Genomic DNA, 14,973 nt, shown 5'->3' with positions numbered 1-14,973 from the left:
CTCACCTGTGTGCACATCGCTCGCCTTTCACCCGCACCTCCTGAATGCCTCGCTAGGGGAGAGCTCTCCTGCTCTTCCTGCTTTCTTGTTTAGCGATGCCTGGCATCGGCTTTCTGCAGAACGTGGCGCCACGCGTGGCGTACTCGCTGTTCTTACACTTTTCTCATTTCAGGATTACGAAGTAAACTGGGTTGTGGTTGCGTGCCGCTGTGTATTGACATTTGCACTTACGTGTATTTTGTATGCATGCGTGTGTTCACGTGTGCGTGTGCCCATGTGTACACGCGTTTGTGTTTTATTTCTATGCGCGTGTCCGCGTGTGTGCTTGGGTTTTTATCTGCATGCGTATGTCTGTGCTTGTGCGTATGTTGTATGCATCTGTTTGTCTGTGGGTGTCAATTCTTGCATGTGTTTTTATCTTTGCATGCGTGCGCGTGTGTGCTTGCACGTGGGACCCACAGCCCTCCCCAGTGTGGACCACGTTTAGAGTGGGCCTGTTCTGTGGCGTCTTTCTCGTGCTTGTGGTCACCGTGTCGCTGGCAGGTAACGGCCGCTCAGAAACTCACTCCACTAACTCCACCGTCTGGTGTTCCTCTGCTCCTAGCCTCCTCTCCTTCCACATTCCACCTCACCGTGTCCTTTCCTCCCCCTTGTCACCCTGCCCTGTAACACCCGCACCCCCACTCTAGAACATCCCCTCGGACGTGATATTCCGAGTCGGAGCTTACTTTGGAATCATCATTGTCCTTTTCCCTCTTGCCTCCTTCGCCTTGTCAGGTAGCGAGTGTGTTTTGCCCCCCACTCCTCTGCCCTTGCCCCCCCCACTCCAACCCCCTCTTCCTGCTTGATTATTCCTGCTATGTATTCCTGTGCGAGTCATGCTCACACGTAACCCCCAGTGCACTTCCATGAACACCGCTGTTTTCTATTGGCGAGATATTTGACTTTGCACATTCACTGCAGATTTTCTTGAAATGCACATAGCTGATTGTGATCATGGCGGAGGAGGCACAGTATCTCCCTCTCTGCGTGTGTCCGTGCCCTTGTCTCTTCACCTTTGTGTTTGTCCCTCCGTATCTCTGCGTGTCTGTTCCCCTGCGTCTCTGTGCGCATGTCTCTGCACGTGCGTGCGTTTGTCTTCCCGTGTGTCCGCGTGTGCGCGTCCATCCGCGCCTCTGCGATGCGTTTGTGTCTCTGCGTGCGTGTCCCCGTGTGTCCCTGCGTATCGTCTCCACGCGCGCACCCGCGCAGCGGCCTACGTGCTGGGCTCGGTCCAAGACGTGTGGCCCATGGTGCGCATCTACCGCGGCGGCTTCCTGCTCATCCAGTTCCTCTTCCTGCTCGGCATCAACACGTACGGGTGGCGGCAGGCCGGCGTCAACCACGTGCTCATCTTCGAGCTGGACCCTCGCAACAACCTCTCCCACCAGCATCTGTTTGAGGTAGCAGCACGGTGCTCTCACCGCTCCCCGCTCCCGGTGAGCACGTCGGGGTCGGCTGCCGATTCCGTGCTGTGACTTTTTATTTTGAACGTCGGTATTCACGGAAGCGGTCCTCCTGTTCAGGCTACATGTGGAATCCTTGTGTTTGTGTGTGTGTGTGCAGGTAGCCGGGTTCCTGGGAGTGCTGTGGTGCCTCTCCCTGCTGGCGTGCGTGTTTGGGTCGTACCTCCCTGTGCCCGTGCAGGCCTACCCCTTGGCGCTGTATATCTTCATCCTTCTCTTTCTGCTTAATCCCACCAAGACCTGCTACTACAAGTCACGCGTCTGGCTCCTCCGGCTGCTGGTACGTGCATCTACTTGCTCGCTCACTCGCAACATCTACCCACTGAGTGATGATTGCTTGTGCCAGGTTAGGTGCACTTTTGGGTCATGAGATGGACTCGGTTGTTTTGGGTTGATCGACTGAGATGACTGGTAGATGCACCACCTGTTCTGCCCACTCACTCTGACAGACACTCACCCATTTACCAGGCTGGTTTAATCCAGTATGAATTGTAGTCAGGCCATAGTGATAGCTGCAAGCTGGCATAGCCATTCCTTTCAAGGGGCATCGCTTCGCAAGCATTATGCGCACGTCCTCTTACGGTTGCCTGTCAATGCCTCTGCTGTTCCTGCGCATCTCCACTCCCCACCCCCCCTCCCCAAGTTGCGCGTGTTCACAGCCCCATTCCACAAGGTTGGCTTCGCTGATTTCTGGTTGGCCGACCAGCTCAATAGCCTCGTGGGCATCCTCATGGACCTGGAGTACATGCTGTGCTTTTACGCCTACGAGCTCGACTGGACCAACCTCAGAGGCCTCTGGTACCCAAAAGGTCAGCGCGGCTTCATCCTGCTTCCTTGGCCCTTCCGGCCCAATCGGCCCAGCGCGCAGTCGCGGTTCTTGGTGCACTATGTCACTGACGCTGGGTGCACTATGTCACTGACGCTGGGTGCACTATGTCACTGACGCTGGCGGCACTATGTCACTGACGCTGGCGGCACTGCTGCTGCATGCGGGTGTGTGTGTGTGTCACTGGTGCTACTTCTTCAGAGTGCTGGGGTGGTTAGTGAAATTACATGTTGCACGTGCGTGGATAGTGCGCGTTGCATGTATATATTACACGCGCTCATGTATTGTGTGTGGTTATGTGTGCGCGTGTTTTGTTTGTGCATTTCATCCATTACGTGTGTGTGTTGTGCGCATATGTATTGTGTTACACGCGTATGTGTGTATTGTGTTCGCTAAACGGGCGCGGCACGGGCTAGAGAAGAGATGGAGTGATGTGGTACAGGAGGACGTGGAGCTGAGTAGACTTGCCAATGACTGGTACCAGCGGTGTCAAGATCGGCCTCTGTGGAGGAGGCTCGTGAAGGACGCTACTGGGCAGTTGGAGGCAGTCGCCCTCCAACAACAACAGAGGGCGGAGGAGCGACGCTCACAACAACGAGCGGAACGCCGGGTGGCTAAAGCACAGCGAGTTGGCACAGTAGGGGGCACAGGTGGTGCATCAGCCAGTCGTCTCGGTCATCTCAGTCAGTCGACCCGTGGCACTTGCTGGGTCTGCCCCGTGACCTGCCAGCGGGCGTTCGACACTTCACGTGGCCTCAAGGTGCACATGGCCAGGCACAAGCGTCGTGGTCATGTCACCGCTACACCGCTACTTAGTGGCGAATGGCGGTTATTGTTGTTGCGTTCGTGTGCTTTGTAGAAGGGGACCGCGTGTGCAACTCGTATGCATACGGCGTGCGCGCCGTGATCCAATGCCTGCCGGCGTGGATCCGATTTGCGCAGTGCCTGCGCCGCTACCGCGACAGCAAACGAGCGTTCCCACACCTCGTTAATGCCGGCAAATATTCCACTACCTTCTTCGTGGTCATCTTCGCAGCACTCTACAACCTCGGCAAACGTGAGTGCCGCCTATCTCCTGCCTCTTCCACCTCCTCCTCCTCCTTCACAAAGTCTGAACAGAAGATGCTGGTCAGGTGACTTGGCGACAGAGTGGCTCTGCAGGGCTGCGTACAGGAGATGAGACGCACCACCTCGATTCTTATTGGAGTTGGAAGTCACTCTGAGTTTGTGATATGATACCATTTTTGGAGAGCAGAGTGACTGTGGTGGGCAAATAGAGGCCTGAACCCGTGAGAGTGACGACGTTGGCTCGAGGCCGGCGGAAGTGCGAGTCACGGTGCGGCACCCCCCCCCCCCCCCCGCTCTGTGCGACGCAGTGGGCGGGGAGAGCTCCTCGGCGTTCGAGGTGCGCGTGTACTTCTACTTGTGGGTGGTGGCGTCGCTCGTGAGCACCTGTTACACGCTCACCTGGGACCTGAAGATGGACTGGGGCTTGTTTGACCGCAATGCCGGAGAGAACTCGTTCCTGCGCGAGGAGATCGTCTACCCACAGAAGGTGGGGGCGCTGCCGCTGGGCGTGTGCGTTCCTGTACATGCGCGTGCCTCACAGCAAGAAGACCCGGGTTCATTTTCTAACTCTGGTGCCTGTGTGGAATTTATTCTCCCCCTGTTCTGTGTGTGTACGTATCTGCGTGCGTTTGTGGCGTTTGTGGGGAATGGTGGCGCAGCGATTCGCGTGCCGCAGTACGAACCGAGCGACCTGAGTTCAATTTCCGCTCACGACCAACACCAGTGACGATTATCCGAAGCAGACCTGGGCCGCCTCCCCTAGGTTGACTTGCCCTCAAACGAGTTACCTGCTGTAGTGTCTTAACATCGCCACGTAGGAGACTACGGTGGCCGGGGTGTGGTGATGGCCACACCACCCCATTCGTATGCCATTTTAGCTTTCATCGGTGCTCACAAACAGCATTTGCCCCAATAGCCTGTGAAGGTTAAGCAGGGATTATTCGACTTTGTGCGTGTGGGTGCGTGTGCGGTGGCAATGGGCAGGCCTACTACTACCTGGCCATCGTGCAGGACGTGCTGCTGCGCTTCTCCTGGGTGCTCTACATCTTCATCCCGGATATGGGCTTCTCCTACATGGGCGATCTGCTCTCGACACTCATGGCCCCCATGGAAGTTTTCAGGTGTGCATGGGAGCCTGGCGCCCAGCCTCACCGTCGCAACCATCAGTGTCGTCCGATCCATGTCTCATCAATTATTGATTAGCGATCTGTCTCATTAATCGTACCTTCTCTGCAGTCTGATCAATGACTTATCCATGTCGACTTGGTGTCTGATCAGTGATCATTGCATTCTACACACTCGGTGTTGGAGTTACTTGGCTTGTTTTTGGGCTCATGCCTGTTCCTGGCTACGTCTGTACACGTGGTTTTGTGTAAATGTACATTTGTGTACTCGTGCAGATTTGCATGTACGCGCCTTGTAGTACATGTAAATCTGCGGTATTGCGTGTTGTGCCACACGTGCATTGCACAGGAGCTGCGTGCGTGTGCGTGTACGTCCGTGTACGGGCGTGTGTGAATGCACCAGGCGCTTCGTGTGGAACTTCTTTCGGCTTGAGAACGAGCACCTGAATAACTGTGGAGAGTTCCGCGCCGTCCGGGACATCTCGGTGGCACCGCTCAATGCCGACGACCAGACACTGCTGGAAGCCATGATGGACTCTGAGGATGGGGTCCGCAACCGGCGCGGCAAGCGCAGCAACGGCAAACGCAACTACAGCTTCTCACTGCGACGCAACCGGTTTGTGCTGCGACTTCTCGCCGCCTGCATTAATCACTAGCTCGGTCTCCCTTCAAAAATCTGCAGATGTTCATTATCTTGCATGTATCTTTGGAGTTGGCATCTTCTCCCCGTGGTCGTGTGCATTTTTCTCCGGGTCCTCCACATTTAGAAACATGCGTTTAAAGTATTTGGCTGCTTTAAATGTCCACATGATAAGCCACTTCGTTGAGCTATCATTTGTGGCCAGGTCGCTTCTGAAAACGAGCTATATAGCTCAGTGGGTTTTGGCTGGTAAAATGTAAAGTTTTAGTTTAGTGTAGTTTGGAATGTCGGTGTGTATAGATTTGATGCATACCTCCATCATGCACGAGTCGTAACCTCAAAGAGGTCTGAGATGGATTCATTACCTAAAATCACTGCTTGTGTAGTGGTGGTGTTGACGCGCGCCGACAGTGAGAGATCACGGGGCGGCGCAGGGTGCGTGGTTGTGCGCGCTGACACAAGGTGGGAAATAGGATCGTGGGCAGCGCGCGGTGATTGGTCAACTGGGGTGGGTGCTCTCAGCGACGTCCGCATGAGGGACTATAAAGGGGGACGCGCGGGAGCACTCGGGGAGTTGTTAACCAGTGGAAGATCGAAGACGGAGTTGAAGAGGTAGGGCCCTGAGACCCCTAGTTCCGCTGTCCTTGTAAGGGCCGGGACCCTGTGTGGCTCGGAGGCGAGACTGTGGGACCCGTGGTCTGACGTCCATGTGGGACGAGGCTGTGGGACCCAGAGTCGAGACGGACACCCCAGCCGGGTGGGTTCCGAGAAGCTACGGGGCCTAAGAGCCCGTGTGGGTGTAGCCAGGGGAACCCCGTGGGTTAGGCTGCGGATTAGCCACCCGTGTAATATAAGTTGGTGTAAATAAAGAGTGTGCTACCCGTAAGGTCGTCTCCTGCCAAGTTACTACATTACAACTGGCGTCAGAAGTAAACCTGTCTTCAAAAGGATGGATACTAGGAAGACTACCCGTACCCACGAGCGAGATCGGGAAGACGACGACGTACCGGAGCCACAAGCCTCGGAAGGCGAGGACGAAGAGTTGCCGCCGATGCAGCACTTCGCGGCGATGGCCGACGCTCCGCTCGCCTCCGACACCAGCCTACAGGATGCACACTCCCGCCTGGCGGAGTTGCTGCTCGCCGCCGCTTCAATTTTGGCAGAAATCACCGTTTCAGCAGGCAGGAGGACGACTACGAGGGTGGAGGAGGGAGCGCGGCCGGAGGGATCCCGCCAGAACGCGCTCCGCGCCGAAAGTTTTGAAATTGGCGCCATTTTTGAGGGTCCACCATCGATTGGCGGGAAGCGTGGACACCACGTGGTCGGGGACCTCCACTCTACACAGCCCGCGTCATCGGCGCGCGCCAAAACTCTCCACCATGCGCCTACCGACGGAGCCGACATTTTCGTCAACCACAGCGGTGCGCGGGAAAAGCATTCATCGGAGGACGACGACCAGGTCTTCCAACAAAGACTGCCCACGCTGACGGCGTTCAAGGCAGACGGGGGCGACTGGGGGGCCTTCCAACGAAGGTTCCTCGCACATCAAGAGATGTCGGGCTGGTCCGACACCACTGCCCTACGCGCGCTGCCGGCGATGCTCGACGACGACGCACTTGCGGCCTTCACATCCGCCCCGAGGTCGTCCCGCTCAACGCTCCAGGCCGCGCTACATCTCATGGCTAAGGTGTTCGGACCGCCCTCGACCTGTCGCCACCAGTTCTACGAACGGCGTAAGATGGTTGGAGAAACTACGCTCGCCTATCGCACGGCGCTGCTCGCCCTGGCGGACGCCTCTTTTTCCCCGCATGGACAAGGAGGGGAAGGACACCATGGTGACAGAGCAGCTGCTGGCGTTGGCTCACGACCTGGGAGTCCCCATCAATACGGCGGACGAAATGGACATCTGCTCCTTGGGGGTTGCTACAGGTATCCACGCACACGAGGTCCTCAAGTGCAAGCGGGCAGTCGTCTGTGCATCGGCGGGGATCGCGACACCTGCCGCGACGGTCGCCGAGCCTCAGACTGATACGGCTCGGGAGGAGGCCTTCAACGTGTCGAGACCGGGGGAGTGGAGATCGGGAGGTCGTTCGCCCATACGATCGTCCCGCAAGCTGGAGCAACCGAAACCTACGACGTCCCTCGTCATGTGTTACAACTGCGGCCTTCGGGGTCACGTCGCGTCCGGCTGCCGGGCTCCGCGTCAGCGCGCCACGGGACCACGTCCGGACGACAACCAAGGCCCCAAGTCGTCCCAGCTAACCCCGGCAAGTCGCGGCACCCCACACGCTCGGTCCACATACACGGCACACTCGGGTCGCCGCTTTGCGGTGGGGGGACCGCGTATGGGTACCGGGGATTCGGTTCGGCAAGGGGGGTTCGTACACGGCCCGGGAGCAGTCGAATGGTCCGAGTTGGCCCACAGGATAGTGGCTGCGTCGGCCGGGTCGTCCGTAGTAACGGGTTATATTGACGGGGTTGAGGTCCGGGTGCTGGTGGACACGGGTGCATCGGCCACTATCATTTCGGACCTTATTTATAACATCCTACCCGTCCAAAGTCGACCCCTTCTTCCGGTGGACGTACCGTTTTACGCGGCGAACGGGGGTTCTTTGGGAATCATCGGACAGATTCTGGCGACTATTTGTATTGGCGATATCAAATTGGCGGGTCCTATTTTTGTGTCATCATCTCTGGCAGTTCCTTGTTTACTGGGTACGGACTTTCTGGCTAAAATGCCCATTAAAATTCTCGTCGATCAGGCCTGCATTGAGCTTCCATCGGGTCGGCGGGTTGCATTTTTAACGAGTCCTACCAAAATACGCACGGTTTGTGCTACGGTTCAGGCGCTGGCAACTCGGACTGTGCGGGTGCCCCCGGGATCGCAAATGTTGGTACCCCTTCGATTGCGAAAACCCCTCGGGGTGGATGCGGCGGAACAAGGTGTTCTGTTGGGGCCGTCAAACAGAGCTGTTGGGGGCCTCGACTTAGCGGTAGCTCAGACCATGGTGCGGGCGGACAGGGATCCGTTCGTTATGGTTCTGAATACGGGATCGCGGCCAGCTGTAATTACACAAGGCACGGTGCTGGCTCACGCGGCGCCGCTACCCGTCGATGAACAGCTCGTTGCACATGCGGATTCTAGCCTCGATACGCATCCTCCATTGGAGGAGGGGACAGAATGGTTGGACTCGTTGTGTGCTGGGTCTAGTAACTTGTCTAGTGTGCAGTTGGGAGCGTTGAGGGGCCTGCTACTCGAATTCGCTGACGTGTTTAGCAGACACAAGTACGATATTAGCTGCACGGACCTGTTGCGCCACCACATAGCGACGGGTGACGCGGCCCCTATTCGGCAGAATCCCTTCCGGCTCAGCCCAGCCGAGAAGGAGCATGTGCAGTCGGCTGTTAATGACATGTTGGCTGCCGACATCATTTCACCCTCTTCCAGTCCGTGGGGTGCTCCCATCGTCCTTGTTAAAAAACAAGACGGGTCCTTGCGGTTTTGTGTGGATTTCCGCCGCCTAAATAAAATCTCGATGGCCGACGCGTATCCACTCCCCAGGATGGATGAGTCGCTGGATGCCTTGGCGGGAGCACAGTTTTTTTCGATGCTTGACCTGCTTTCGGGATTTTGGCAATTGCCCCTCGATGAGGAATCGAAACCAAAGACCGCTTTCCGGACACCAGGAGGCCTATTTGAATTCAATCGATTGCCCATGGGCTTACATTCCGCTCCCGCCACGTTCCAGAGGCTCATGGAATTGGTTTTGTCAGGACTCCAATGGGACACCTGTTTGATTTACCTCGATGATATCATCGTTTTCAGCCGGACTTTCGAGGAGCACCTCCAGCGATTGAGAGGGGTGTTCCTCAGGATGCGTTCCGCTAAATTATAATTTAAACCGGCTAAATGTCACCTGCTTCGGGAATCGGTCAGGTACTTGGGGCATATCGTTGGCCGTTCAGGGATCTCTACAGACCCTGCTAAGACGCACTGCGTCAGCTCGTGGCCAACGCCAACCTCAGTCACTGAAGTCCGCAGCTTCATAGGATTCGCCTCCTACTACCGCCGTTTTGTCGAACATTTTGCCACCATAGCCAGGCCCCTACACGCTTTGACGGCTAAAGGGGTAAGGTTTCACTGGGGGCCGGAAGAGGAGGCGGCGTTCTGCTCCCTTCGGGACGCCTTGGTGCGGGCTCCTCCCTTGTGTTACCCCGATTTCACGCAACCGTTCCTGCTTGACACGGATGCCAGTAACACGGGTATCGGGGGAGTGCTCTCACAGGTGGTCGGGGTGTTCGAACGGGTGGTCGCCTACGGTAGCAGAGTTTTGTCGCCTGCGGAACAATGCTACTGTGTAACACGTCGTGAATTGCTAGCGATCGTTTTTTTTATACAGCAATTCAGGCCGTATCTCTACGGCCGTCATTTTACTGTTCGAACGGACCACGCGGCTCTCCAATACGCTATGCGGGTGGCGCAACCCTCCGGCCAATTGTCCCGATAGCTGGAGGTCCTCCAAGACTACCAATTCACGACGATTTACCGTAAGGGATTGCGGCACTCGAATGCGGATGCCTTGTCGCGGTTGTCGCCTCGCTCGGAATGCGCATGTCTTCTGGGATCGGCGCGGTGTAAACCCCCTGTCACCGTTCCCGCGAAAGTTTTGCTCGCCGCCACTGACGCTCCCGGGGTCGACGCGCCCGCCGCTCCCACGGGCGGGAACTCGTTACTCGCGTTGCCTCTTATCGAGTGGGGCCGTCTCCAAATGGCCGACAGTTCCCTACTCACGTTGCGTCGGAAGGCAGAGGCTCCCGGGGGGGGGGGAGACGCGGGTCGGTTCATGGGTGGTCAGACAGGGCCTCCTGATGAAGTGGGACAATGTCCCGGCGTCATACACTCGTTGTTCCATCTGCTATGCGGGGTAGGGTCGTTCTGGCTGCTCACGAACGACTCGTGCATTTGGGATTTCACAAAACGCTCGCCCTACTCCAACGGGACTACTATTGGCCGGGTATGGGGAGCAACGTGGCAAACATCCTCAAGGGATGTGTGGGGTGTGCTCAAAGAAAACCGCCACAAATAGCGGCTAATCCACCACTACAATCCATTCAGGTTTCGCGCACGAACGAACTGGTTGCGCTCGATATCTTGGGGTCCTTTCCCACTACACCTAGGGGTAACAAGTACCTGCTGGTTGGCGTCGAATACTTCACCCGATGGCCCATGGCGTGGCCACTCGCCAACCAGTCGGCTGCGGCAGTGGCGGACGCCTTTGTCCAGGGCTATGTTTTGGACAAAGGCGCCCCCGAACGCTTGCTGACAGACCAAGGAAAGAATTTTTCGAGCGTTTTGTTGCGCGAGGTGTGCGACCTGTTGGGTACGAAGAAAGTGCGTACCTCCCCGTACCACCCGCAGACTGATGGAATGGTTGAACGTCTAAACAGGACGATTACTTCTATGCTGTGCCAACAGGTCTGCAACGATCAGGTTGATTGGGACTTACAGGTACCTGGGGTACTCGCGGCCTATCGAATGGCCCCCCATGCGGCGACGGGGTTTTCCCCATTTTTTCTCATGTATGGCCGGGAGGCCGATCCGGCCATGGATGTCCAACTGGGGATTTCCCAGCCACGTGCAAAATCTAAATTGGCCGACCACATCAAATTTAATATCGCCAAACTGGCTGAAGCGCGAGAGGCTGCGAGGTTGAATTCAAGGTCTCGCCAGGTCGCTAACGAAAGATTGCATGCACGAAAGGTGTATACGCACGATTGGAAACCAGGCGATAAGGCCTGGCTGCACTGCCCACATGCACCGTTGGCTACGTCCCCTAAATTGTTGAGACCATGGAGGGGACCCGTGGAAATCGTGCGTATTGCACGACCCCAGAGTATCCAGATTAAATGGGAAAAACGCCGTTGGTACGTACACCCCTCCCGGCTGAAACCCTTCGCGGCACCGCATGACCCCCCTTTGTGCTGTAACGACTGAGCGTGTGATGTGGCCGTCGACTCGGGGAGGGATGTCGCAGTCTGATCCTCACGTGTCTCCGCCTGACCCACTCCCAGGTGTCTCGGACTTGACGGCTGTTGACCGACGTGAACCGGAACCCCGAGGCACGCGCGGATCTCCGATGCCTGCCCCGTGCCTTCCTGAACTGCCGGCACCACCGGACGGTCAACCGCGTCTGGTGCCGTACGACGGACCAGCCAGGCGGACTCGTGCTAAGACACGACACTTTTCATGAAAAAAAAAAGAAAAAAAAAAAAAGAGGGGAGGGCCCGAGATTGCAGCTCGCCGCCGCGTTCCCCTTCTGCCCGGTATAATGTCCCGTTCAAGGGGCGCTCGGAAATGAAGGGACGCTGCACGAGTCATTTTTTTGCATACACATTTATCGTTGTCGCTCGCCGGGTTGTACATATTGTCATTGTTGTTGCGGTGCCATGTTCTGATTCTTGCGGATGGCGGAGTTATTGTTGTGTTGTGTTGTTGTGATTGTTGTTTGTGTTACGGGACACACACGTGGGGGGGGGGGGGGGTAATAAAATGTTTTTATAGCAGCCGGGTCGGCTGCGAGCTATGTGGTAGGGGGTGATGTAGTGGTGGTGTTGACGCGCGCCGACAGTGAGAGATCACGGGGCGGCGCGGGGTGCGTGGTTGTGCGCGCTGACACAAGGTGGGAAATAGGATCGTGGGCAGCGCGCGGTGATTGGTCAACTGGGGTGGGTGCTCTCAGCGACGTCCGCATGAGGGACTATAAAGGGGGACGCGCGGGAGCACTCGGGGAGTTGTTAACCAGTGGAAGATCGAAGACGGAGTTGAAGAGGTAGGGCCCTGAGACCCCTAGTTCCGCTGTCCTTGTAAGGGCCGGGACCCTGTGTGGCTCGGAGGCGAGACTGTGGGACCCGTGGTCTGACGTCCATGTGGGACGAGGCTGTGGGACCCAGAGTCGAGACGGACACCCCAGCCGGGTGGGTTCCGAGAAGCTACGGGGCGTAAGAGCCCGTGTGGGTGTAGCCAGGGGAACCCCGTGGGTTAGGCTGCGGATTAGCCACCCGTGTAATATAAGTTGGTGTAAATAAAGAGTGTGCTACCCGTAAGGTCGTCTCCTGCCAAGTTACTACATTACACTTGCATAACCATCATGCAGCAGGCGAAGAATGGTGACAAATTTCAGTGGATATCCATACGTTTGAAGGATCCTCCAGTCCTTCTTGGTTGACAGAATCAAAGGCTTTCTTGATGTATTTGTGTTTTCGAGTGTGTGCCTGTGTGTGTCTAAGAGAGTATAGAATGGTCGTTAGCACACTAAGTGATAAACCCAACAATATCGGTTGACAAATATCTGAACAGGTCCTGGGCCTCGCCAAAGTTGACTCCGTCTCAAATGAGTACCGCTGCGGTGTGGAAACATCACCACTGGCGAGACATGCAGTTGGGCGTGGTGCTGGCCACACCACCCCCGCGTACGCCGTGTCAGCCTTCATATCGAGCCTTCCGCACTTAACGTTACAGCCTCGGATTGCACCGATCTTGGCACGAATGGCATGGTTACGTCACCGCCACTTAGTGGCGTATCGCGGTGGTGGTTGTCGTGTTTGTGAATGCGCGTTGTGTGTGTGCGCGTCTTGTACCTGTTCTGCTCTTCTGGCCTCAGGGTGAAGAACAAGGACACGAAGGTTCTCATCGACGACACGGACGACGAGACGCTCAACACGTAAGCGCCGTCGCCCCAGGCGGCACTGGCAGCCCCAGAGTATGGCTCCCCACTGACTTTGTTTTGAGTTTTTTTTGCATTTCATGAGCGACTGTGGACATTTTTTATTTCGCAAAAACTTTTTGAGAATAATTAATATCACCCACGAAGAGTTCATCTCAGCGGGCAAGAGGTCACCGGGGAGGGCCGTGCTGCCAGGTGCCAGCTCCAGTGCAGAAGCTGCCATTGTCGACCACCCTCCCGCTGCTCGCACTCATCACTCTCCCTTCTCTACACTCACGTTCCTTCCAACTCGCCATCGCTTTCGCACATTAATTGGCAGCGCAAATCTTCTCCCCCCACCTCGCTCATGAGCCCCCCCCCGCCACCCTCGGGAGTTGTCGGCAGAAGCCTGCACTCGCGCACGGGAACGCGCCTCCTCTCACTGAGCATTGAACTCAACTTTACTCACGTTTTGTCCAAATTCTATCCCTGTATGCGAATTTACGCGACTGCGCTTTCTCTCGGAGTGCCGTAGCTTTTTGAAATTTTTATATAAAAAAATTGCCGCACGTGAGCAGTTATAACCAGATCCTGTGACAGTAAAAGTCTTGACTGGAATCTCAAATCTCGAGCTTGCAGCTTACGGACGTTTGTCTCGGTTTCCTTGGTTATACCTAGACGCCCCGTCGATGGCAAAGCTGAGCTGCCCCCCGTCTCACTCTGCCAATGACGCACTCAGGGCTCAAAGGTGCTTGCGGGCTTTCCAGTGGCGCGTGGGGCCCGAGCCCTCTCGACGGGGGGAATCGTGGGCTCTGCTGTTGGTGGCAGCGCGCAGAGACGCGGGGTGCCACAGAGGCAAGTCCGCCCCTTGGTGGTCACGGGGTGGAAATGTAATGAGGGCTCCTGTGAAGGGTCGCCACCTGTCCGGGTTTGAGCCGAACAGTCGGCATTTGGCATCTGCGTGCAGGTGGCAGGAATTGATTTAGTACCGGCATCGCGTTGAACTTTATTACAGTTTACTGCAGTTTTGATAAACCTATGCGGACTGAGAAATATGTCCGGGTTTGGTCTCTGGAAAAGGTGGCGACTACTCCTGGGCCTCCAAGGCATTGGAGCTCAGGTCACACGTGACCTTTTCACTTCATCCGTATATTTTTTATGCATCGTTTTTCTTTTGGGTTTTGGAGCAGGCTGTGACCAGTTTTTGGCAAATTAGCCAGAGACTTTAATCACAGGGGCTGTTGTGCTCCACAAATGGTGCAAGAATCTTTTTGCCATTTAGTGAATGTGAGGTTGTGTGTCACTCTGTATGTTACACGATTAGAGGTGGCCCCACACCAGGACCATGGTCGCCAGGTTCGTGGAGACCCCTCAATTCTCACGTTGTGAAGCCCTGTGCCACCCTAGCGACCTGTATTTCCTCCTCACAGCAGTATGTTGAACTTCTTTCGCACCGTACATAGTAAACTGCTAATCGTTAGAGTAGCACGGTCTTGCATCCATGCAAACCCCAAGCACTAAGCAATGCATCTGTGCTCTTATAGAATTCAGTATAGTGCCGTCGACCTCTTTTAAACGTAGGTTCAAGTCTGGATGTAGCTATGGATGTACTACTAGATTTCATATCGAGGTGTCAACTGCTGTCCCCGTGTCCACTGGTGGTGCTGTTTGACCCAGTGTCTCCAGGTCCCCCTGAATTCCCATAATCTCTGGGTGGCCATGGACAGTGGAGGCTTTGAGCTTATTGGGCTTGGGGCCCCATTTGAACCCCCATCAGTGGGTTTGAGGCAGTTTTATTGCAGAAGAAGCTTTTGTAGCACTTGTTAAACAACAATCGTTCGGTGTTGCTTTTAACGCCATAACTAGCATTGACTCCTTCCTGGGATGTTTTCAAACGTAACCAAAATCTTCTTATGTCGGTCAGGTTTGGTTTCAGGGCAGAGAGAATCTTACAATTGCACGCTGCATTCGTGCCCTTAGCCAGCCTTAATGGACACAGGCGATTGCAGAGACGTCGCACAGCGTGCAGGAGGAAGATCAGTGTTTGCCCCCCCTCCCCCCCAAGCCCAAGTGGCTGTAGCTGGAAGGCGGAGCTGGTGGTGTTGGT

General features: G+C 56.0%; 1 protein-coding gene across 1 annotated transcript in view; it reads left to right on the top strand.

The window, feature by feature from the left end:
• The window catches only part of XPR1 (xenotropic and polytropic retrovirus receptor 1), a 42,435-nt gene that overhangs the window by 26,597 nt on the left and 865 nt on the right, over positions 1-14,973 (top strand). The window contains exons 7-15 of the mRNA XM_078603122.1: positions 462-543; positions 1,252-1,442; positions 1,606-1,785; positions 2,149-2,314; positions 3,191-3,388; positions 3,708-3,886; positions 4,384-4,520; positions 4,927-5,139; positions 12,825-12,884. Coding sequence (XP_078459248.1) covers positions 462-543; positions 1,252-1,442; positions 1,606-1,785; positions 2,149-2,314; positions 3,191-3,388; positions 3,708-3,886; positions 4,384-4,520; positions 4,927-5,139; positions 12,825-12,884 — 1,406 coding nt within the window. The remainder of the gene's footprint in view (positions 1-461; positions 544-1,251; positions 1,443-1,605; positions 1,786-2,148; positions 2,315-3,190; positions 3,389-3,707; positions 3,887-4,383; positions 4,521-4,926; positions 5,140-12,824; positions 12,885-14,973) is intronic.

The sequence above is a fragment of the Lampetra planeri genome, chromosome 20 (assembly GCF_965212315.1).
Source record: "Lampetra planeri chromosome 20, kcLamPlan1.2.h2, whole genome shotgun sequence".
NCBI classification, from domain to species: Eukaryota; Metazoa; Chordata; class Hyperoartia; order Petromyzontiformes; family Petromyzontidae; genus Lampetra; species Lampetra planeri.
This window is presented reverse-complemented; position numbering and strand designations above follow the sequence as displayed.